The sequence below is a fragment of the Asterias amurensis genome, chromosome 1 (genome assembly GCF_032118995.1).
Source record: "Asterias amurensis chromosome 1, ASM3211899v1".
Taxonomy (NCBI): Eukaryota; Metazoa; Echinodermata; class Asteroidea; order Forcipulatida; family Asteriidae; genus Asterias; species Asterias amurensis.
The window spans coordinates 18,170,959-18,194,705 of NC_092648.1; the positions used below are offsets into that span (position 1 = coordinate 18,170,959).

The following is a 23,747-nucleotide window of genomic DNA, read 5'->3' on the forward strand; positions in this document are numbered from 1 at the left end:
ACGCGCACTGGGCGCGCAAGTGTTGAGCACCGCGCGTCACTTGCTGCGCTGTCTTCAATGCCTAGATTGTGCACAAAAAGACACCGCAGTTGGTAATTTTCAATAGAGGGCGCTACTTTTGTTTCGTCGGATTGGTCTCTGATTGTGACAACACCAGCGGTGTTAATTTCACCAACGACACAGTAATGAGGATGATTAAAACCATATTGGTGTTGTCGCTATACCAGACTTTATCAATTAATATTAAACACCCAAGTTTTTGCATTGCACGAGCAAAATGGCCTCCCTCCTCATTATTGTAGAAAAGGTAGAGGACATCGATCCATAGATTGTTGAACGGTTGAAAGACATGCCCCGTGATAGTTGACATACAAAGGGGGTATTTTATTTGTAACCTAGGCCTATGACAAGATTTGATTATCGGTTGGACTTGGCCTAAGGGTAAGAACATCGGGATTTTCTTTCAACGTAAATGCTAATGTTTAGGAGGCCAACAATTTAAATAAAGATACAAAAAAAGTCACCCATGTGAGTTTCAGCTGAATACAGAACCTATACTTGCCGAGGAGTGCAAAGACACTGACACGGTATAAAGAACATCGAATCTACTTTACAGTTAGCGAGGTGACGCTGGTACCATTTCATAAGGCCACGGCCCTCACAAAATGGACACCACTGAAATTTGAGTCCCTAAAACTCGCCTTCCGGTAAGTTTTGGAGATCCAAATGTGTAATTTTGATTGAATTCTAATTATTTAGCAGGATGTTTTCCCGACCAACCGTCTTCATAAGTGTCTAGAAATTATAAGCTGCCTCAATCTTGGTAATGTTCCTCGTATCGAATAACAACAATTAATGATTATGATCATTTTGCAATTAGGAACCAGACTATTTTGTTCTTCCAGCCTCGGTTTGGTAACATTGATATCAATGGGAGAAATTCAAGATGGCTGCACCGTGATAAAGGTCTACTATAAGCCTTTGTGTCATCAAAGAGAACGTATATCCATATAAAAAGATATCGGTGAAAACTGTATTCCAAAAGGATGTGGCGTACTTGTGATACTGCCGAAAATCCGGAGCGGTTCAAGTCCAGTGCGAACAGCCCAGGTAACTTTCCTCGCATGTAACTTTTATTGCCATTCATTTTAAGAGTGATTACCAAACAAACCATACAAACTACATTTTGAAATAGCATGTTACTGTAAAGGTTAGTATAATGAAAGATCCGGGCCTAGAAAAAAACATAGGGATAATACATCCCACTCGATTACATACTTCTCCCCCCTCGCCCCCTCTCTCTCTCGCTCCCTTGGTTTTTTTCTTTCGTGGAGTTAATTTAATTATTGTCCTACATTTTTCAATAAACACACGATCCATCAACCATCAGTGAAAGGTATTTCAATAATATCAGCTGGTCACGTTTTAATAAAATCTAGGAAACTTTTGATTTGATTTCATTTGAATTTATTCTGATAAGACACAACATGAACACAGCAATAAACCATATGGCTTATATACACAATGACGGGAGAAGTTACATCACCGTGACACGCAACGTTCGTTGTTGTTATTAATTTTATATTTCGAAAACAAGGCCACCGGAACTTGTAATCCATCTTGTTGATTCGTAATAGCTATTCTGTCGCCTCAAGTCTATATAGGGCCTACTACAATATGGTGACCAAATAAAAAGAAATCCAATTTAGCCTTAATATTTTATGCAGCGACACAGGCATTAGTACATTTTTTATAAAGCACCTCGACCCGAGAAAAACCTTTAAAACCCACAGTTACTTTTTAGGCAGCATCCATTGTTTGTAAAGACAAACATGTCAGTATTGTATAATGAAAATGGAAGACCGTGGGTAGACGTCGCCCACCCTGTCCCTATAAACATAGATTTTAAGCACCGTCCAATTACAGCCCACATGTCCTAAAGGCAGTGGACACTATTGGTAATTACTCCAAATAATTATTATCATAAAACCTTATGGTAACGAGTAATGGGGAGAGGTTGATAGCATAAAACATTGTGAGAAACGGCTCCCTCTGAAGTGACGTAGTTTTCGAGAAAGAAGTAATTTTCAACGAATTTGATTTCGAGACCTCAGATTTAGAATTTGTGGTCTTGAAATCAAGCATCTGAAAGCACACAGCTTCGTGTGACAATTGTGTTTTTTCTTTCATTATTATCTCACAACTTTGACGACCGATTGAGCTCAAATTTGCACAGGTTTGTTATTTTATGCATATGTTGAGATACAACAACTGTGCGGACTAGTCTTTGACAATTACCAATAGTGTCCAGTGTCTTTAAAACGCAAAGTTTTCAAAGTACGAGCTAGAGGCTCGCACACCACTTTGATTTACATCCATCGCCTATATGATTATGCAAATCGCACAATGCTCTTTTGGGGTCTTTAAAGGAACACGTTGCCTTGGATCGGTCGAGTTGGTCTTCGAAAAGCGTTTGTAACCGTTTTTTACAAAATGCATATGGGTAGAAAGATGGTGTTAAAGTAGAATACAATGATCCACACAAACATGCCTCGAAATTGCGTGGTTTTCCTTTTACCTCGACGACTAACACGTCGGCCATTTATGGGGGTCAAAATTTTGACCCCCATAAATGGCTGACCGTGTTAGTTCGCACAGTAGAAGAAAAAACACGCACTTTTGAGGCAAACTTGTGTGGATCATTGTATTCTACTTTTAAAACATCTTTCCAACCATATGCATTATATAAAAAACTGTTTCAAACGCTTTTGTTTCGACCAACTCGTCCGTTCCACGGCAACGTGTTCCTATAACTCAGTCCGTATACATTAATTGTGGAATGTATTTGTTTATACTTGGGAATACCATGCATAAACTTCCGAGACCAATCTAAAGACCAACAACAGTGAGATTATTGGACCGATGTTTGATCCAATCAAGCCCTATAAAGTAATATAATACATACAGTTCGTAATGTTCGAGATCATGAGACACAAAATGTTGATCTATAGGTTTCTCTGACAGCGGGGATTGTCAAATAAATTTATGTTAAAATCCGCAGGGCCTCGAGAGCAGCAACTGACTTGTCCCCAGAGTGATTAAGTCTTCGGCATAAAAGATAAAATAAAACCTTCGACTCGGAAAGGTTATTAAAGGAGCACGTTGCCTTGGATCGGGCGAGTTGGTCTATACGAAGCGTTTGAAATCGTTTGTTATAAAATGCATATGGGTAGCAAGATGTTTTAAAAGTAGAATACAATGATCTACATCACAAATATCACTCAAAATTGCATGGTTTCCCTTTTACGTCGCGAACTAACACGGTCGGCCATTTATAGGAGTCAAAAATTTGACTTCCATAAATGGTCGTTCGTGTTAGTCGATGAGGTAAAAAGAAAACCACGCAATTTGGAGGCATATGTAGATCATTGTATTTTACTTTTACAACATCTTCCTATCCCATATGCAATTTATAACAAACGGTTACAGAACGCTTTTCAAAGACCAACTTGACCGATCCAAGGCAACCTGTTCCTTTAATCACGTTCTCCAACGACCTGGAAATCGTTTCCTTATACAACCTTGGCCTTCACGACTGCTCCCAAGCTAAAAAGAAAAGTAAAGATTTCACAACAAAGCGCAAATGCTGTGGAATCTGATGTGGGTGGCTATACCTTTCATCGGATACATTTTGAAATTACTTTCAAGGACAAAATAGAGACCGGGAGTAAAGCATAGGTTTAAATTAACCTTTACTGTGTGCATTGATGCAAATGACCAGGAGCTAAATAATGAAATAACATAAGGGCAACAAGGCCCATTGGTACTATTATGGCCAAAAAAGAGAATGGATGCATTTCTGTTTGGTAGAATCAACTAATGGCTGAAAATGCTTTTAATGTTTAGTAAATAAAACGTCCTAGACATCCCCGTGTTCGGCACAGGTGCACGTTGTCCTCACGAGTGTCATCATAAAGCATTTCGTTTTGGTTCTGAAGGACCAAGTCACAAAAGCACTCAAAAACAGTTTTTTTTTTTTTTAAGTTGAATGGATATAGGTCAAGGGTAAAGAAAAAGAAAATATTCAATCTGAAAGCTTAACGGTCGGACATCACTAGGTTAGGTTTTTCCTTTTTGAAAAGTGACCAACTTGAGAAGATGGCATTTGCAGAAACCAAACATCACCGTCACTTTAAAATAAGATCACAAACTGTTTGACATGGCAATTGTCTATTGAAACTAAAAATAAAAATGAAACTTCATGTCAATATTTTGTATTCATTGGACTAAACCGTACCCAAAACATGTTTTATAGTATTCACCTACAAAAACAAAATTCACATCTTTTTCTGAATCAAGAAAGGTGATATTTTGTCATTATTGTGTGGCCATTTTGAAATGTTGTGATTAACATAATTTGTTTTTAAAACATTCACAAGGGGCCCTCGGCTAATATAACCCCTTAGGAAGCCCTGTGCCTAAAATGATGTTTTTTATTCGCCGAGTAACGGTAACCTAGATATATTTTACATTGAGACAACTGACTATCCTCTGTCACCTTCAGACAATTGTCACTCTGTTGATTTATTTATATCCATGTAATTATACTGTTTTGAGTTTTTTATTTTATTTATAACTTTTTTCAATTTTTTTTGTCGGGTTTACCTTTCCTCTTTAACCTTCTGTTTACCCTTCACATTTAACATTAACTGTTATTTCAATGCAGCTATACAAAAGCTTATAGGGTTATATGGTATCATAAGATAAAAAAATAAAATCTGTCTCTCAAAAAAAATATATGCTTTAATTTTCAATTTTGTTTTTAGATTTGTTTTTTTTTAATTAGTATTTTTTAAAATTATTTGTTGATGAGTTTACATTTCCTTTATAACCTTCGGTTTGCCCTTGACAATTTATGAGGCAGTGGACACTATTGGTAATTTCTCAAAATATTTATTAGCATACAACCTTTCTTGGTGACGAGTAATGGGGAGAGGTTGATGGTATAAAACACTGTGAGAAACAGCTCCCTCTGAAGTGCCATAGTTTTCGAGAAAGAAGTAATTTTCCACGAATTTGATTTCGAGACCTCAAGTTTAGAACTTGAGGTCTCGAAATCAACCATCTAAACGCACACAACTTCGTGTTGCAAGGGTTATTTTCTTTCATTATTATCTCGCAACTGACCAATTGAGCTCAAATTTTCACAGGTTTGTTGTTTTATGCATAAATTATGTTGAGATACACCAACTGTGAAGGCTAGTCTTTGACAATTACAAATAGTGTCCACTGCCTTTAAAGGAACATTACATAACTGGTAAGAAAAAAACACGTTAAGATCTCACATCAACGTCAAGCTCACACGGTCTATGATAATGATAGTTGAATATTTCCCGTCTTAAATGTAATTTTGATGAGAAATAAATAAAGTTAATTTCCCGTCTGGAGTTACCCGATCAGTTACCGTGTTATTATTTATTTTTAATCGATGCCATCAGTTTTTCACTATTTTCTTGTGACCGAGACGGCCGATTGATCTCAAACGGATTCATTAGATCACTGCCTTTGATAGAAAATTTCATCTCGATGCATTTTTTTGTTTTTTTGTGAATCATTTTTGTGCACTACATGGTTTTCTTCCAAGGGAATGACCTCACGTAGACACAACATTTGTTACAGGGAAAGTAGCCTACGTTTGGTCTTTTAAAAAAGTACCAGGTTAAAAAGTACATTTTAATGATTTCATTTCAAAGTGATTTGGTCATGGAAAAATATATCAGTTTCTATCCACCAAATCAGTTACGTTTCTCAGATTGTGTATTTCAATTACGGAATAATATTGTTCTTCCGTGGACACAACCACTCCGGGTTTTGGCATCTCAAAAACGGGTAACATGTTATAGATTTTGTGTATGGACGAACATAAAACCAATTTGAACAGTTCGAAAATCAAACGTGTACCTTACCGCAATGCCGAAAATCCTGCATATACCTTCCCTTTAATGCTTTCAGTTTCTTGAAGGTACATATGCGCTGCTGTTTTTTCTCGTTACTTTCCTGTGTAAACCTCAGGTGTTTTTTTTCCACGAGGAAATGGTTTATCAAGTAGTTTAATTTAGTTTCCTTGGGGATAAGGTTATGCTATATATGCTTATTAAGAGTTCCAATCTTCAAAAATAATCACTTCCGCAAGATAGATGAAACCTTCAGGACTATAATGGGCAATTAATTTTCACGGGAGTTCCGAAAAGAATTGATTGGATTCGTCTAAAGTCTGCGATAACTAACTACTTTGAAGATGTGGTATTTCCATCAAGGATGTATTTCATACTCTGTTGTATAATAATTGCGCCAATAATGGTTAGCAAACACATTGGCAACTGTTTGTATAAGTAAAGGAGTGACAAATCTGTAATGTTGACCCAAAAAATATTTGTTTCCCCCCACAGAACTCAGGAAGGTATAGTTGAGTATACAGTGCTACCACACATCGGTGTATATTGGTTAAAACCACATGAATATTTTTTATCCCCGATGCAAAATTTAATATCCTTTATATTAAAAAATCATTCAATTCTACAGATACCAGCATGGCCAATACATTTTTCCGTTTTCATTGAGGCTTTACAAGAGGTGAGTGTCATCACCGTTCATAATGCCATCATACGTCACTGCGCAAGTTAGCAATGAGGAGGGACATGTCCTTAATAATATGTTGGCAATCGCTTGGGGCGAGTAGTATGCTGGGAGACGAGGCGCGGCCAATAAGGAGAACTGCATCAAGTCTCGCAAGACTTTAAGAGGAGCAGCAGGAAACAAAGTGTCCGTCATGGATCAACTCGACTTCCGCGATACGACCGTACATACCACTACCAGTACTGATGAAACGATGGTCGAGGGAGACCCAGCAATGGGAGTTAGTGATGCTTTCGCCAAATTCGTCTTAGTTGTCTACGGTGCAATCTGTTTGGTAGGAATCACTGGTAACTTACTGGTTGCCGTCGTACTCCTCCGTGTGCCATCCCTGCGGTCTAACACCAGTGATTTCCTAGTGCATCTCTCCGTTGTAGATTTCATGGTCTGTGTTCTGGTCATCCCATCCTACCTCGTTCCACCCAGATCCAACTCGACCCCAAACACGGGGTTCTTCGGCGAGTTTTGGTGCCGGTTCTACACGACTAAGTATATTTTCTGGGTTTTCACGGTGACTTCTGTCTTTTGTTTGACTACCGTGAGTTTGGAGCGCTACGTAGCCATCGTCCGCCCACACAAGTACAAAATGGTGTTCACCAGAAAAAACAAATACATCATGATTGCAGGTTGTTGGATTATGGCAGCCATTACTAAATCTGATATGCTGGTTCTGTACAAAGAGGATGAAGTCAAAGGCTGCCACTTTTCGGGTTGGCCAACTACGGGAGCAAAGGCGGCTTACGGCTTGTACAATTTCATTCTTCGGTTCTTTTTCCCACTGGCCGTGATGGTGTATGCGCAATTGAAAGTGATTTCCACTCTTAACAAAAAAGTAAAGGAGCTAACTAGTCGAGCTGGTGAGTACACTCATCATAAAGATGTTCATGACTTCGGGTGAAGTTTGTTTATAAAACACCAGGAAAAGTGCCGATGGAAAGTTTGTTGAAACATAGTATTCATTAAAATAAAAGATGTAAAAATAAGAAGGAATTCTTTGCAGGGCTCCAATGCGTTCAGTGTACAGTACAGTAAAATTCAACTGACATTAATTTTATAAAGCACAAAAACCATAACATAGTTATATTCTTGTAGGGGCTGAAGCTCAAAAGAGAACACAGTTAAGTTATAAGCAGTAAATATGACTTGAATACTTGAAGTGGCGAATGTACTGTTTTTGATGTGTTCAGGCAGTTTATTTTACAATTCTGGGGCATGGCGTTAGACACGATCCGTACAAATTCAAAAGAGAAGTATGTTGATCTCAATTAGGGAGACACCCTACATAGCTTCGTTTGCTCAGAAATATAAGCTTATTAATGCAATTTTTATACGGGTTTCATGAAATTGCTTTTGCATATTTTGGAGCAAGGGGGTTCATTGAACAAGTCTTCAAAGCATTTAGGGCAAAAAGAAACATTAATTTTCTATAAGTAAAGCATTCATCTTGCTAATTTCGAGGTTTTTAAAAAATTAATTTGCCTTATTTTTTCATTTAATGAAATTTTGCTCATCAATACGAAATTGCCATTGATGACCTTATATTTCTGAGCAGACGTTGTGTCAGTTTAAATATTGTTCTTTTATCAGTCTTATTTCCCTTTTCCTTGTTTGTTTTACTCCTCAACGCGAAGCCTCTACGGGCGCTAATCCTCGTGATCATCGGCGTGAAATGTGGCAACTCCGTGCGTCTCAAACCCTTGTGAAAACCCTCCTGGCCTGCGTCATTACATTTGCTGTGTGCTGGGCGCCAAACCAGATCTGGTTCCTGCTCTTCAACTTCGGCGTTCCAATGGTTTTGGGATCTGCTGACCATCGCGTGACCATCATTCTAGCCGTGGGTAATTCCTGTGTGAATCCAATAATTTACACCATGATGAACAAGCCATTCCGCCAAGGGATACTACAGATCTTCTGTAAACGCCAAGGTTCGAACCAGGTCGGAAGCGTCAATACCGTTTCGGAGACAGTATCCTCGCCTTCACGGCAGTTGGGTGACTGAGCAGGGACGGAAATATCCCGGAAAATTGTCACCACTTTTGTCACCAACTGCTCTTATACGACTCACATAGGTCTACGTTTTAGCATAATGTATTTTTATATCACCACCGTTGCACCCGATACTCCACATTTCTGTTTAGTAGTTAACAACAGCAAAGGCATATTAGTATATAATGTGTATTTTTTATGAGCTAGGTCTGGGAGAGCACATCTTTTTTGATGACAGTTTTTGGACTTTTGCCCTTCCCTGGACGGCCTGTGCTTGCTTTATTGTTTTGCTTTTTTTGTCCGAAGAATTAAAATAAATAAAATAAAATAAGGGTCAGTGAAAGTAAATACTTATCAAAAACTGATTACTACCTCGTCAACCAGGTTACTACCTCTGTTGATCACCATTTGATGAAAACCCTTTCAAGCTGAAGTGGTAAACTACGGACATTCTCCCGTCCTTTGGGTGGTTCAAACTTAACATGGGGGAAAGAAAAACCCCAAACAAATGAAAAATGTTTAAATACTATATGCCAAAAATGTTCTGAACATTTTTCTCCGATCAACATTTACGTGGAACTCTGAAGAATAAAACCGATGATCGACCATGCCAACTTTTAGACCATGTGAGCCGCTGGGATAATCAAATGTTGTCTACTGCATGGTATTCGAGTTAACGACGTGTATGGCGTAACTCTGTGTCGGAAGTTGGATAATTATTTTGATATTTTGAATGTATGTGACTTGTGTGGTCTTGAAAAGGATACGCAATCAAAATAACATGCCGCGCAAGACACTGATGGGGTAGTGGCTGAAACATGTCGGCTAAAAACATGTTTAAAAAGAGATTTAAGTATTACACCATGGAGACACTGAGCCTTTTTTCGGAAGTGTTGGTACCGTGGAGCTTAAAAAGGTTCTCTCTGAGAATTGAGAACTGCTGAGAATTAACCCGCTTCCGGATAGGAGGCATGACCCATTCAGAGTCACTGTGTGACCCGGAAAAAGTGTGTCAAATGACGCAGAAATGAGCCAAACTGACGTAGAATCTGATATCCCATTTCTTATAAGCCAGTTTCGGGGCCCCTGCGGGCATCCGGGATCCATGTCAATATTTGTATTCCTCGAAGCTTTCAGAATAATGTTCAAAAATCTACTGCTATTTTATGTATTGGCGTTTACAGCTGATTAGAAATACCGAGGTGAGGGATGGTACGCAAAAACTACTGCTATTTTATGTATTGGCGTTTACAGCTGATTGGAAATACCGGGGTGAGGGATGGACGGGGTTTACTCTTCCCATCCAATGTATTCACCAGGATGTACCGATACACTTAGATATATTCATCACCTTAATCAGGTGAATTTGAAGTGAAGTAAAGATGACCATAAAAAGGAAAACAAAATTGACAATACATTGAGAAAACATTACAAAAAATTACAGTAGGCCTATAACGTATAACTTTAATATACAGGAGGGTTTATAAAGCCCTCCTTTACATTGAAGCCACACTATGAGGGCATCCTTGCATTAAAGTTAAAAACTGAACAGCCCTATATCACATAGATTAAAAAAGTCTAAAACTTTTATAAAAGAATGGGATTGAGCTGTTACCATAACGCTATGTCCTATATGTTTAGGCACCATTATTTAGTTGCATTTCGAAGTTCCATAAATATTATGGTCCGTACGTTTTTAAACGGACGGTTTTAGTATCACTCCTGAATTTTGATGATATTCAAACAAAAAGGACATGTATTTGACCTTTTGATTGGCACAAGCAAATTCCTCTTTGTATAAAGAACCGGGAGTCAACGCTCTTTTATTGGAATTTATGAAAAATAGGTTTACACTAATTCACGCACGAGTCCATTGATCACTAGACGTCACTGTTTTAATTCTACATTGTATATTGTTGAAACCCACTATAATGAAGTATAGGACCTTCGAAAACTGTCTAATATACTCGTACATCCAGAATTTAATACTATTAAATTCTGGAAGTACGGGTATATAGAAACGGCTATCCTCGGAATAAAGGCTGTCGCTCATTAAACTTCAAGCCCGGATATAAACTAACTTAATCAACCACTTACAAGATGAAGTACATACAATGTGATGTGAACATAGAATAGGGAAAGTAATTTTGTTGTTGTCAGAAGTTGATTACACACAGGAGTTATGCTTATCGTGTACTGCAGCACATAGCACTGTATGAAGGTAATCCACATCAGAACATTAAAGGAACCTTTAGTAGGGATCGGCTATTCATATAATATTGGATGGCTTTGAGCGGAATTTAAGAATATATTGCACGAGCTATGACAATATTGCACGAGTCGAAGAAGAGTGCAATATTGTAATAGTGAGTGCAATATATTCTTGTATCCCCCAAAAAAGCCGTCCAATATTATTATTATTATTTATATCAGGATGAGGACTTGATTAAAGCAACACTATTTTGGCTCACCTGATTCCAGATTTTCAAATTCAATTTTCAAGCTTATCTACTCTTTCAAAATACGTTGAAAGAATTTGTTTCCGTCAGGTAAGCTCTCAGAACAGGTACTGCTTGTTGTGTAGCCTTCAAGGTGTTTTCTGCGTCTTTGTTCTTCAAAAGTTCTTCAAAATCCTCATCGGAAACCGAAGCGAATTTTGCGCCGCTAGTAGAAGCAGCCATTGTTGTTGATTATTATCTGCAGCTCCGTTCACTGGTTAACAACAGTGAGCGCGCGCTCTTGACTATGGAACCAGCGGAACTTGTTAAAGTGCCCGGATGGAGCAATATTGAAGCAATATTGCTGTCTCCGGGAACTTGTTTTCTATTTCGAGTGGTGTCCTCGGTTAATGGTATTACGGCTCAGGTTTCTCCAGGTCTTCCTGGCACTTTTACTGACACAATATTGCTGTCATCCGGGTACTTTTTACGAAAGCATTCAATACGCTGATATATTTTTGCCTTGGGAAGCCTGATATAAATAATAATAATCAATAATGTTGTCTTTGAAAACAAGAGTCCCTAAATAACACTTAAATTATATATTTGGTTTGCGGTAACACCATGTGTGTGTGTGTCTACTTGTAGGTGCACTTTTTGTTCCAAACCAAATGTTGATACCTCACCATGCAATACCTCAAATCCCCAAACACTCTATTTATTCTACTATTCCTTTCTCTGTAATGTATTGTTGAAAAACTTAATAAATCAAGTATCTCATCACAAGTATACTGTTTACGTGTTTAAATAATAAATTGGATTTTCAGGAGTAACACCAGAAACCACACAGATGCAAGATTGTTGCACTTTATTTACTGGCTCCCCAATGAAGTCAAAAGGTTTGTCTCGAGAGGGTGCATATATTGGGAACCTCAGAGTACATGCTGTCATCAGCAAGACATTTACATCAGGGAGCCTGCTATTACAAAGAAAAGATTCGTAGGTCTGTGGTGCATAATACGTAATGAGTGATACTACTACCACTAAAAGATATTGCCAGAATTCAACGGAAGAATCCTAAAATGCCCAAAACATTATTTCTGCTTACTGAATCCGTATAGTTCCCGCCATATGAAAGCCCCCATTAGCCCGAAATATTTAATAATAAACTACATAATAAATTGAACATTGATATTTCATAATATGGACGTTCATATCGGTGGGAAAGAGAACCTGCTTAGAATACTACCTTATCATACTTAAAATATACCAAAGTGTTTCAACAGACGAACTCATCTGATACCCAGATATGGTGATCTAACCATGCCCGATATGGGCAGAGGGTATGTCTACCCCCCCCCCTCCCTTCACAGGTTACGGCTATACATTAAATGTAATGTGGGTTTAAGGAGATTTGTAGGGAATTTGATTTGCTTCCTACCTTTTGTGAAAGGAGCGAGGATGCGTGGTCTTCTGGTTGATCTATATTTTTTGTATACAAAATTGAATGTATTTTCTACATTTTTTTTTTTATATATATTTATATTTGATTTGGTATTTGATGTGCAATATTTTTATGTCGTTTTTGTCCTTGTGCCCTTTTGTGCCTTTGTTATTTTTATTGTCTGGATCGCCTCTAGATAGTGATTATTTTCGCTTTTTGGTTATCCGCACAGGCTTGTTTTCTGTGTAGTCTTATTTTGTATTGCCTATTCTTTGTATGTACTGTTTGCCTGGAAATAAATAATTAAATAAATAAATAAATAAATGGCTTCCATGCGTTCATGCTTCCTCATGCGTTGAAGCAAGGGACGTCCTTCGGCGATCTAAAAAACACTACAAACCTTTTGAAATGAAATTTTCACATGTTAGTATTGTTGTATACTTCTTCGTTTCCATATAACACAAACTGAATGGTTCCAAAAAACAAAGGTATGCGTTTCTTAACATGATGCGATGTACAATGCACTGAGAGTCTAGGTCTACAGGTAAACAAAAACGTAACTACTTTTTGGCAAGCGTCACGAACTGTCAAATCTACTCGGATATTCAGCACTCGATAACAATGGTTCATTTTGTTAGGAGAACAAGACCCCCCCCCCTCTCAACACGTATCTTCACATGAACTGTTTCTTCATGAGATAATAAGTCAGTTCTTTGTAGGTCACGTTATCAATAATAACACACAAGAGGCGACTATCGAGCTGGACTTCAGTACTGTGCAATCTAGCCTATACACCGCATACGTGGTTCGTTATCGCAGTCGGTGGGAACTGAAAGAAGAACAGCATGTTTTTATATTATTCGTAAACATCGGATCTGTAAAATAATGAAAACGTATGGTATTTGGTAAATATTTAAAACATTTGTTGCGAAACAGAAGCAAATATGTAACTAGGTTTGTGTTCATATGTGCGCATGTCCTAGTAAAAAGAGTCACGATCACGTACAATTTTTTCTCAAAAGTTCACATTTTTATGTCGATTAAAGGCACAATCATCTCGACCGGCGAAGCCGAGTCCAGACTGCAAGGACCACGATGACAGGCCAGGCTGAGTCCGAGTCCAGATAGTATGTACCAAGAGGACAGGTCAGGCCGAGTCCGAGTCCACACTCTATGGTTCACGAGGACAGGTCAGGCAGAGCCCGAGTCTGAGTCCAGACAGTATGAGCAAAAAAAGGAAATGCCAGGCCGAGTCCGAGTCCAGACAGTGGACCAAGAGGACATGTCAGGCCGAGTCCGAGTCCAGACAGTGGACCAAGAGGACATGTCAGGCCGAGTCCGAGTCCAGACAGTGGACCAAGGGGACAGTCAAGGCTGACTCCGAGTCCAGACAGTGGTGAAGAGGACATGTCAGGCCGAGTCCGAGTCCAGACAGTGGACCAAGGGGACAGTCAAGGCTGAGTCCGAGTCCAGACAGTGGTGAAGAGGACATGTCAGGCCGAGTCCGAGTCCAGACAGCAGTAGACCAAGAGGACAGTCGAGGCCGAGTCCGAGACCAGACAGTGGACCAAGAGGCCATTCAAGGCCGAGTCCGAGTCCAGACAGTGGTGAAGAGGACATGCCAGGCCGAGTCCGAGTCCAGACAGTGGACCATGAGGACATGTCAGGCCGAGTCCAAGTCCAGACAGTGGACCAAGAGGACAGTCAAGGCCGAGTCCGAGTCCAGACAGTGGACCAAGGGGACAGTCAAGGCTGAGTCCGAGTCCAGACAGTGGTGAAGAGGACATGTCAGGCCGAGTCCGAGTCCAGACAGCAGAAGACCAAGAGGACAGTCGAGGCCGAGTCCGAGACCAGCCAGTGGACCAAGAGGCCATTCAAGGCCGAGTCCGAGTCCAGACAGTGGTGAAGAGGACATGCCAGGCCGAGTCCTAGTCCAGACAGTGGACCATGAGGACATGTCAGGCCGAGTCCAAGTCCAGACAGTGGACCAAGAGGACAGTCAAGGCCGAGTCCGAGACCAGACAGTGGACCAAGAGGCCAGTCAAGGCCGAGTCCGAATCCAGACAGTGGACCAAGAGGACCCTGACATGTCAGGCCGAGTCCGAGGCCATGCAGTGGACCAAGAGGACAAGCCAGACCGAGTCCGAGTCCAAACAGTGGACCATGAGGACATGTCAGGCCGAGTCCAAGTCCAGACAGTGGTGAAGAGGACAGTCAAGGCCGAGTCCGAGACCAGACAGTGGACCAAGAGGCCAGTCAAGGCCGAGTCCGAATCCAGACAGTGGACCAAGAGGACCCTGACATGTCAGGCCGAGTCCGAGGCCATGCAGTGGACCAAGAGGACATGCCAGACCGAGTCCGAGTCCAAACAGTGGTGAAGAGGACATGCCAGACCGAGTCCGAGTCCAAACAGTGGTGAAGAGGACATGCCAGACCGAGTCCGATTCCAGACAGTGGTGAAGAGGACATGCCGGACCGAGTCCGAGTCCAAACAGTGGTGAAGAGGACATGCCAGACCGAGTCCGAGTCCAAACAGTGGTGAAGAGGACATGCCAGACGGAGTCCGAGTCCAAACAGTGGTGAAGAGGACATGCCAGACCGAGTCCGATTCCAGACAGTGGTGAAGAGGACATGCCAGACCGAGTCCGAGTCCAAACAGTGGTGAAGAGGACATGCCAGACCGAGTCCGAGTCCAAACAGTTGTGAAGAGGACATGCCAGACCGAGTCCGAGTCCAAACAGTGGTGAAGAGGACATGCCAGACCGAGTCCGAGTCCAAACAGTGGTGAAGAGGACATGCCAGACCGAGTCCGATTCCAGACAGTGGACCAAGAGGACATGCCAGACCGAGTCCGAGTCCAAACAGTGGTGAAGAGGACATGCCAGACCGAGTCCGAGTCCAAACAGTGGTGAAGAGGACATGCCAGACCGAGTCCGAGTCCAAACAGTGGTGAAGAGGACATGCCAGACCGAGTCCGAGTCCAGACAGTGGTGAAGAGGACATGCCAGACCGAGTCCGATTCCAGACAGTGGACCAAGAGGACATGCCAGACCGAGTCCGAGTCCAAACAGTGGTGAAGAGGACATGCCAAACCGAGTCCGAGTCCAAACAGTGGTGAAGAGGACATGCCAGACGGAGTCCGAGTCCAAACAGTGGTGAAGAGGACATGCCAGACCGAGTCCGAGTCCAGACAGTGGACCAAGAGGACATGCCAGACCGAGTCCGAGTCCAGACAGTGGGCCAAGAGGACATGCCAGACCGAGTCCGAGTCCAGACAGTGGACCAAGAGGACATGCCAGACCGAGTCCGAGTCCATACAGTGGGCCAAGAGGACATGCCAGACCGAGTCCGAGTCCAGACAGTGGACCAAGAGGACATGCCAGACCGAGTCCGAGTTCAGACAGTATTGACCAAGAGGCGAAGTGTCACCGTCTTGATTTCAAGTCCTATACAACGGCCGTCAGGCCGGCAATTTCCTCAAATATCACACATAACCCCGGTCTCGACTCCAGAACAACAAAATAACACATTTCCAAACTCTTCGTCTACTGTAGTTGACGTGGTATTACCAGAAGTACAGGGACGCTTTAATTTATAACACAAGCCAAAATACATGTCATAATCAGTATTTGTACCAGCATTGTTCCTGTAATTTGTTGGTAACATAATATTAATTGATGACATATTGCAAAGACAAGAGTTTCACATCAAAATAGATAACAGATATAAAAGAGACTGGCATGATATTTTGTAACCACTTTTGGGGTATCTCATCACCTGGGTAAGTCACCTTCTTTTAGCTTTTGATATTCATCATACTAGTAAACTGTTGTTGAAATTATTTTAGAAAATGGAATTAGCTGTTGCAAACCTCTTTACCAAGGTATAAGGACAAATTAATGCGAAAATTAGTTAGTGACCCGACGTTTCGATCATGGCAGAGTCTGTCTCGAAGGCTAATAATCATGGTTAACCTTCGGGAAAGACTTTTTTATTTGAAAAAAAAATTACCTGAATAATTTCTCATGCTTATAATTGAATAGGAACAGTAGCTGTGTGAACACAACAATCCTTTCTTAAAATCAGAATGAACTTGCGGGTACAACCATAACATTCTTTTGATGGGGTGTCGCCTTTACAAAGAGCCAGTTTGGTATCGACAATTAGAACAGCATACTCTGCTCGTCTTCAGGAGAGAGAACAACAAAACTCTTTAAAATTCCTTAAATGCAGTGGACACTATTGGTAATTACTCAAAATAATTATCAGCATAAAACCTCACTTGGTAACGAGTAATGGGGAGAGGTTGATAGTATGAAACATTGTGAGAAACGGTTCCCTCTGAAGTGACATAGTTTTCGAGAAAGAAGTAATTTTCCACTAATTTCATTTCGATACCTCAAGTTTTGAATTTGAGGTCTCGAAATCAAGCATATGAAAGCACACAACTTCGTGTGACAAGGGTGTTTTTTTCTTTCATTTTTATCTCGCAACTTTGACGACCGATTGAGCTCACGTTTTCACAGGTTTGTTATTTTATGCATATGTTGATATACACAAAGTGAGAAGACTGGTCTTTGACAATTACCAATAGTGTCCACTGTCTTTAAAATCGTTTTCGCTCTAGGTTCTATATTAGCGTGTTGTTTTCTTCTCTCAAAGTAAATCAGCAAGTTACTCTACGATGAAGCTTCTGCTACTGTGTTTATGTGTTGCCGTGGCACAGGGCTCTCTCGCCCCACTCCGTATGGCAAAGACCAGAGGTATACCAGGTAGCTACCTTGTCACAGTTAAGGTGAGACATCATTTTTTTTTTTTTTTTTTTTTTGCAAAGACAACTCCTCACATGCCGTACAATCACTTGCATTTCAATTATGGTATGATCATTAATCTCAGTTGAATAACTGTATAATGTATGCGCTTTTGCGCCACTACTTTTCATGACAATGTCAATTAAAACAAATGTGTCGAGTGTGTGCAACTCATTCAAAATTATGCTTGTCATGGCCTATTCTTTCAACCATCTCAGCTCCCTTGGAGATATTGCAACAAACCAGTCTTAAGAGCATCTCAGGTCTCCCTCTCATGGAAACATGATCAGTGACCAGAGTATAAGGCTTCAAGCAACCCAACCGGAGTTCGACGTGTTTTAATAAACCTGGTAGCGACACTTTACCAAAGCTTGAAGACGAATTCAAGGATGTGCACTCATTCTATTTTACGCGAATATTTACGTGTTATTATATTATGGGGGCCAACTTATTGCCGTATATCAGTAATAAGATATGCACGGTGTAACTGGTATTCTTTACGCAAGCTGCCGGATATTTCACCGTAAAATCATATGAATTGGTGCACAGTGTAATGTTATCATATTATGCAGTGTAAGATTGTCCTTTATCATGCAGCGCAACGTTATCCTATATTCAATGTAAGGTTATCCTATGATAAGGTTGTCCTATATGCAATGTAAGGTTGTCCTATATACATTGTAAGGTTGTACTATATACTCTGTCATCCATTTTGTATCTTTACATTTTTACATCAGGATGCGTCTCTCGTGGACCAAGTGGCCAAAGAAATTGAGGACTCTTTTTCCAACATGCGAGCCCCGATTGGTCAAATGAAGAAGTTCCGTCTAGCCTTGCCTGCTGTGTCTCTCCGTATCCCAGCACATCTTGTCAATCTCGTAAGCTAAACCAAGATATGTGTTAAAAGGGCCAATTTTGTGGCCATGTTTGTAGTAAGTAGTCCCTCTAAAATTATAGGCTATGTCAAGATATACTGCTATTTGGAACACAAGAAGCGCATCAGGAGCTTCAGTTTTTACTCTAACCCAGAAACAACAGCAACAGCAATCAACCACAAAACCAACCCCTCAACGTTGCAACGACGACGCGACCGACGACAACAAATTACTTCGTTACGGGCTATTTATCTTAAATAAATAAATAATGTAACATTAATTTCCAATATTTTTTTTCCTTGTAATATTAAAGACTAGACATTCCCATCATCTGGTCTTTATATGAAGACATCGTACAATGAGAGCTGAAAATTTCTCAAGCATGGTCACATAATAATTCAATGAAATAAACCAGTACCTGTATTTCTAGAGCCGAGCTTTTTTATGAATCAAAATATAAAGCAACATTGATATTTGTGGTCCTTGACGGTACTTGTACATGTATGAACTTCATAATCAACGTGACTCGGGATTGAATCATAATCTTCATAAATATAACTAGCTTGTCTTTAATAACATTGAACAATAATTCCTATCTGATAGATCCGCTCCATCGATGGTATCAAATCCATCGACCAACACATGCTTGGATGGACAGCTGCAATGGTAACTCAGAATCACCCAACATGGGGCATCGATCGCATTGACTCCAGAACTGACGGGGTCAATAGTCAATACACATACGACGATACCAGTAAGATAAAACAGTTGTTACTTCTTTCTGTACATATTAAGTAGCTCCCACATTCTAGGAGAAAACACAAATGTAGAGGTTCACGATACGAACAACAAGAAGAAGGTATTTGCTCAATGGCACTCCGCATTAATGCTTGACGGGCCTACCCGGATCTCAGAAGACAAACGTGTAAAGTTTCACAAACATACCCACGCGTACAAGTCCAAGTTTTATGTGTATACTGACTGCAAGTGCAGTTTGGTTTGGCGCGTAAATGATGATTCAGTGCTAAGTGGTGGAATGTTTGCCCGACAGTGTATTTTGAGCAAGAGTGACGTCATTGGTGTGGAGTGCTATTCCCTTGACGTTATAACACTAACACATGGGTGCGTCATTTTGTTGGTGTCAGAGGTGTGTGTATAGGCGATGTCCAATTGCATTCCCAAAATGGCAACATGGGCAGACCTATCTGCTGTAGCCGCACGGACGTGACGTCATGACGCGTCAGTGCCAGTGTATAACGTCAATCAAATATTGTTAGCCCCGCCCACTTCACATAAACTAGTTCAAACGAACTTGTGAGAACCCAAAGACATAAAAGTTTCTGTTTTGAGCCGGAAATAACGAAACAATTTGCCCGCGCAACAGATACAATGTGTTAACGTACAAAATTATTTTCAAAACGGTAAATAAATTTTAAGTTATTAACGGGTATAAAATTCGAACATTTGTCTCATACAGAGATTGGTGCAGGTGTAGGGATATATTTCCTGGACACCGGCGTTCAAGTTGGACACAACGAGTTCCAAGGTCGAGCCCACGTCATTTATGGGAAAGAAGATGACCAAGGTCATGGTACACACTGTGCTGGAACAGCAGCTGGCCATGGCTACGGGATAGCACGCAAAGCTAACGTGTTTAGTGCAAGGGTTTGTGAGCCAACTGGGTGCGCTACCAATGACTTCATCGAGGGTAAGTTAAACCCGGTTCATACTTCCTGCGAATGCTTCGTGCGAAGCGAGTTTCATCATTGTGTCCTCACAAAGGGAAAGGGAGCGCGTACCGACTGTGGCGTCATATCACCAACTTTCGCATCGCATTCGGAGAAAGTATTAACTTTATTCAATTACCTTTGTCCTGCCTTAAAGCCATTATACACTTTCGGTAAACAGTATTGTCCAATTCCCACACTTCGTGTATCACAACTTATATATAAAATAACAACCTGTGAAAATTTAGGCTCAATCGGTCATCGGAGTCGGGAGAAAATAACGGGGAAACCCACTCTTGTTTCCGCGCGTTATGTGTTTAGAATAAATCCGTAATTCTCGCTATCGAGAATTGATATTATTTTAATGTTTTCTCAAAAAGTAAAGCATTTCTTGGAGCAATATTTCAAGAGAAGTCTTTCACCATTACCTTATGTAAACCCTGTAATTTATTAGTAAATCTGTGAACTTTTATTTTATTGTTTCTGTACCGAATGTGTATAATGGCTTTAATGCATAAATCATTATGCTCCAATTAAACGTTTGAAGGCACTGCACACCATTAGTAATAATAACTCAAAATAATTGGTATTGTGTGCATGCTCAGAAGAGCTGTGTAACCAATGGAAATTCACCTGGTAAGTCTGCTGCCCCCCAGCGCTCTAAAGTCTCCCAGAGGACGGGTATTATGAAGGAGCCTGTATAATGACGGAGAAACGGGGAAGGGTGTGGGTGGTGTCATCCAATCTTTAATTTAATCAAATTGCAATTAATTATGTTAATGTTTCCAATACAGGTGCCGAAGCTATTATAAAGCATGCGAATGGAAACCCAGGTGTGGTTTCAATTTCGTTGGTATTTCCTGCCTGGCAAGGTATCGACGACGCTACGCAGAGTCTACTGGATCGTGGATTGACTGTGTCCGTTTGCGCGGGAAACGATAACTGGGATGCGTGTCAGTACTCACCACAGCGGGTCGATGGTGTAAGGTTTTTTTCTTACTTTCGTTTGTTTTATTTCCCTTCATCTTACTGGGTGCGTTCGATTAGCTTCCTTGTGTCGACCCCGCGGTGCTCACTTGGATGAGCCCCTGACAAGAGCTAATCGAACGATCACACTTGCCCTCTCGTGGTGACGGCATGCACCTCAGGTCACCACCAAGTAACCCACTCCACAAGCAGGGTACTGGGGGCTGACCCGGCTGAGCCCCAGAGCATGACGTCATGCACCTGGAGCCAGCCCCCTAGTGACCCGGGTGAGCCCCTGGAATGACGTCAAAGCTATTCGAACGTAATGGGAGCAGACCGGGGTCGACTCAGGGAAGCTGAACGAACGCACCCACTGTTTCCTCTTCCCTCTTCTCTGTTTCTCCTTTCTACATTGATGCTATGTTTTCTTTTTCCTCCGCTTTGAGCACCTTTTTAGGTGGATATTACGCAGTATAAATATTCATTATAATTTCATAATATCACAGCATGCAACAGAAAGATAACATTTTCCTTTGTGCCGGTAACTCTTCGAGTCGGGCTACGTCCCGTTTTCTTAGATTTTTCTCGTTTTTCTTCTCAGGATCCAAAAGCGCCGTATGTAATCTCTTTTCAAGTCGTAGCGTCAATCACAACCTTTTTCACGTAATATATTCAAATTGTCTGTCTTTTTACATTCATTTGATGGAATTTTTTTGGTTGCAGGTCTTCACCGTTGCAGCTTCCGACCATTTGGACAGAAGAGCCGTATTCTCCAACTACGGCTCTTGTGTTGATATCTTCGCACCTGGTGTGGACATCATCAGTGCTGGCTACAGTACCGCTAGCGATCACTTAGTATCTTCTATGTCCGGTACTTCCATGGCGTGTCCCCATGTTTCAGGTATTCCACTTCTCTTCGTTTGCTGATATTTTATAACAATGCATTTTTAGAAGGTAAGATGGGCAAGTTGTTTCTTCCCTGCCAGGATCTCTGCCCAAGTTTCACCTCGAGCATGGAGTGTCGTGTGCGGATTTGGTTTTTTTTTTTTTTTTTAGGGGGGGGGGGTGTTTAAACGTGGTTGAATTAGTTTTCCAGCACTGCGGGTTATATAGTCCATTTTTAACCTAACTTCAGCATTCAGGGGGAAAAGAGAAAGCCTTACACTTTTACCTGTTTTGTTTTACCATTCCAAAACCAAACCGCTATTTTGATTGTTTGTCTTTACACAATCTATAGGTGTCGCTGCACAGTACATTGGTGTCAACAGATCCATGACTAACAAACAAATCAAGGAGAAAATGCTGATAGATGCAACACCTAAGGTTATCAGAGACTCAAAGAGTGACAACCTGTTTCTCTATAATGGCGCAGTGAGTAAACACTAATTACCGGTTTATTTACAATCATTTTTTGAAGGTCACGTTTAGTTTTATTGGCCTTCCTAAAATATTGATGTATTGATGGAATGTTTTTAGTGATTTCTTACTTCTTGTTTATTTTTTTCTTTATACGACAATTTAAGATAACGCTTTATTATTATGAGGAGTTTTTTTAATTTAATTTTCCCTTTTTTTTACACGTTTGTCTTCCTTGCAGGTGTAAAACATCAAGAGTCAACATCGAATATCACGTCCACCATTAATGCAACTATTTGTTTTCAAATTATTCTTCGAAATAAAAGAAGTTGGTTGAAAAGATCCTCAACCAACTATACTGAATCTAAGAAACTGAAACGAGGTCACAGACTAGAAGTTGAGCCTTTTAGAAAAAAATCTAACAGAAACTTTGCGGTCCATAACTTCCTTGAATGAAACTTTAATGGGAGACTTTTGGAACGCTTGGTGGCAGCAGACTTACAAGGTAAACTCCATTGTTCTCGGTAAAGTGCGCATGCTCAGAACTACGTAAACAATGGTTATTTACCTGGTGAGTCTGCTGTCATCTAGCGTTCCCAAAGTCTCCAATTGGGCGGGATTGTTTCTGGTGGGTTAATGTTGGTACATAGATTATCAACTTAACATTCGGACCATCTAATCAATACACACATGACATCGTGTGTTCGGCATTAACTCATTCTGCATGGCCCAGTAAAATTTACTTTGCCTAAGCATTACATTGTTTGATTAAGAACATCTACAAAAATGCCAATACAATAGAGTACTAAGATATGGGTGACTTGGGCTTAACATGAAATAAGTATAATAGATTGGGAGAGAATTGATGATGTCTATGAGAATAAGAAAGAAATAAACTAACATGTCATGTGTTGGTTCAATGAGAAGCTTGAGTTTAGAGTTTAATAAACGACTTATCAAAAGCGAACCAAAAACGTGTGTAATTTTGTGTTTTGTTGGGTCAGTTTTGTTTGTTTGTACAAATTCATAAAACAAAATGGTCGATTCAAACACAACACTTACCAGCTACGGGGAGGGACTTTTGCTCAATCCATGAGGTGGGCACCATTCGCCTTAAAGGTATAAGGGCGATAGATAGGTGTTTGTCAACATAATGCTGATTTGATGTGCGCAACTATCCACATCCAAAAAATATGTGAAAAAATCACAGCTACAGTGTCTACAAAACTATAAGAAAAACCCGTATATGTATAGGTATATGTTGACAAGAATGTTGAATGGGTACCAACCGCGTTCTCGAATGCCTCAGACATCTGAGAAAAGATTCTTTAATGAGTCGTTTTTCAGGTTCAAAATGTGTTGGTTGGAGTGAACATTTATCAAGTGACTGTATTACATCGAAATAAGTCCTGTCTCAAAGTACTATATACCATAAACAGCTGCAGTGAGTG

General features: G+C 40.5%; 2 protein-coding genes across 2 annotated transcripts; both read left to right on the plus strand.

Annotated features, from left to right (window-relative positions):
• The first annotated feature begins 6,829 nt into the window (after positions 1–6,829).
• LOC139944649 (galanin receptor type 1-like) lies at positions 6,830–8,692 on the plus strand. Its single transcript, XM_071941712.1, has 2 exons — positions 6,830–7,550; positions 8,325–8,692. The coding sequence occupies exons 1-2, from the start codon at positions 6,830–6,832 to the stop codon at positions 8,690–8,692; spliced, it is 1,089 nt and encodes a 362-aa protein (XP_071797813.1).
• A 7,594-nt stretch (positions 8,693–16,286) lies between these two features.
• LOC139939786 (uncharacterized) lies at positions 16,287–23,263 on the plus strand. The gene is made up of 9 exons (XM_071935904.1): positions 16,287–16,342; positions 17,224–17,356; positions 18,110–18,250; positions 18,851–19,001; positions 19,725–19,955; positions 20,769–20,956; positions 21,664–21,841; positions 22,178–22,311; positions 22,538–23,263. The coding sequence occupies exons 1-9, from the start codon at positions 16,302–16,304 to the stop codon at positions 22,541–22,543; spliced, it is 1,203 nt and encodes a 400-aa protein (XP_071792005.1). The 5' UTR covers positions 16,287–16,301; the 3' UTR covers positions 22,544–23,263.
• Positions 23,264–23,747: the final 484 nt, after the last annotated feature.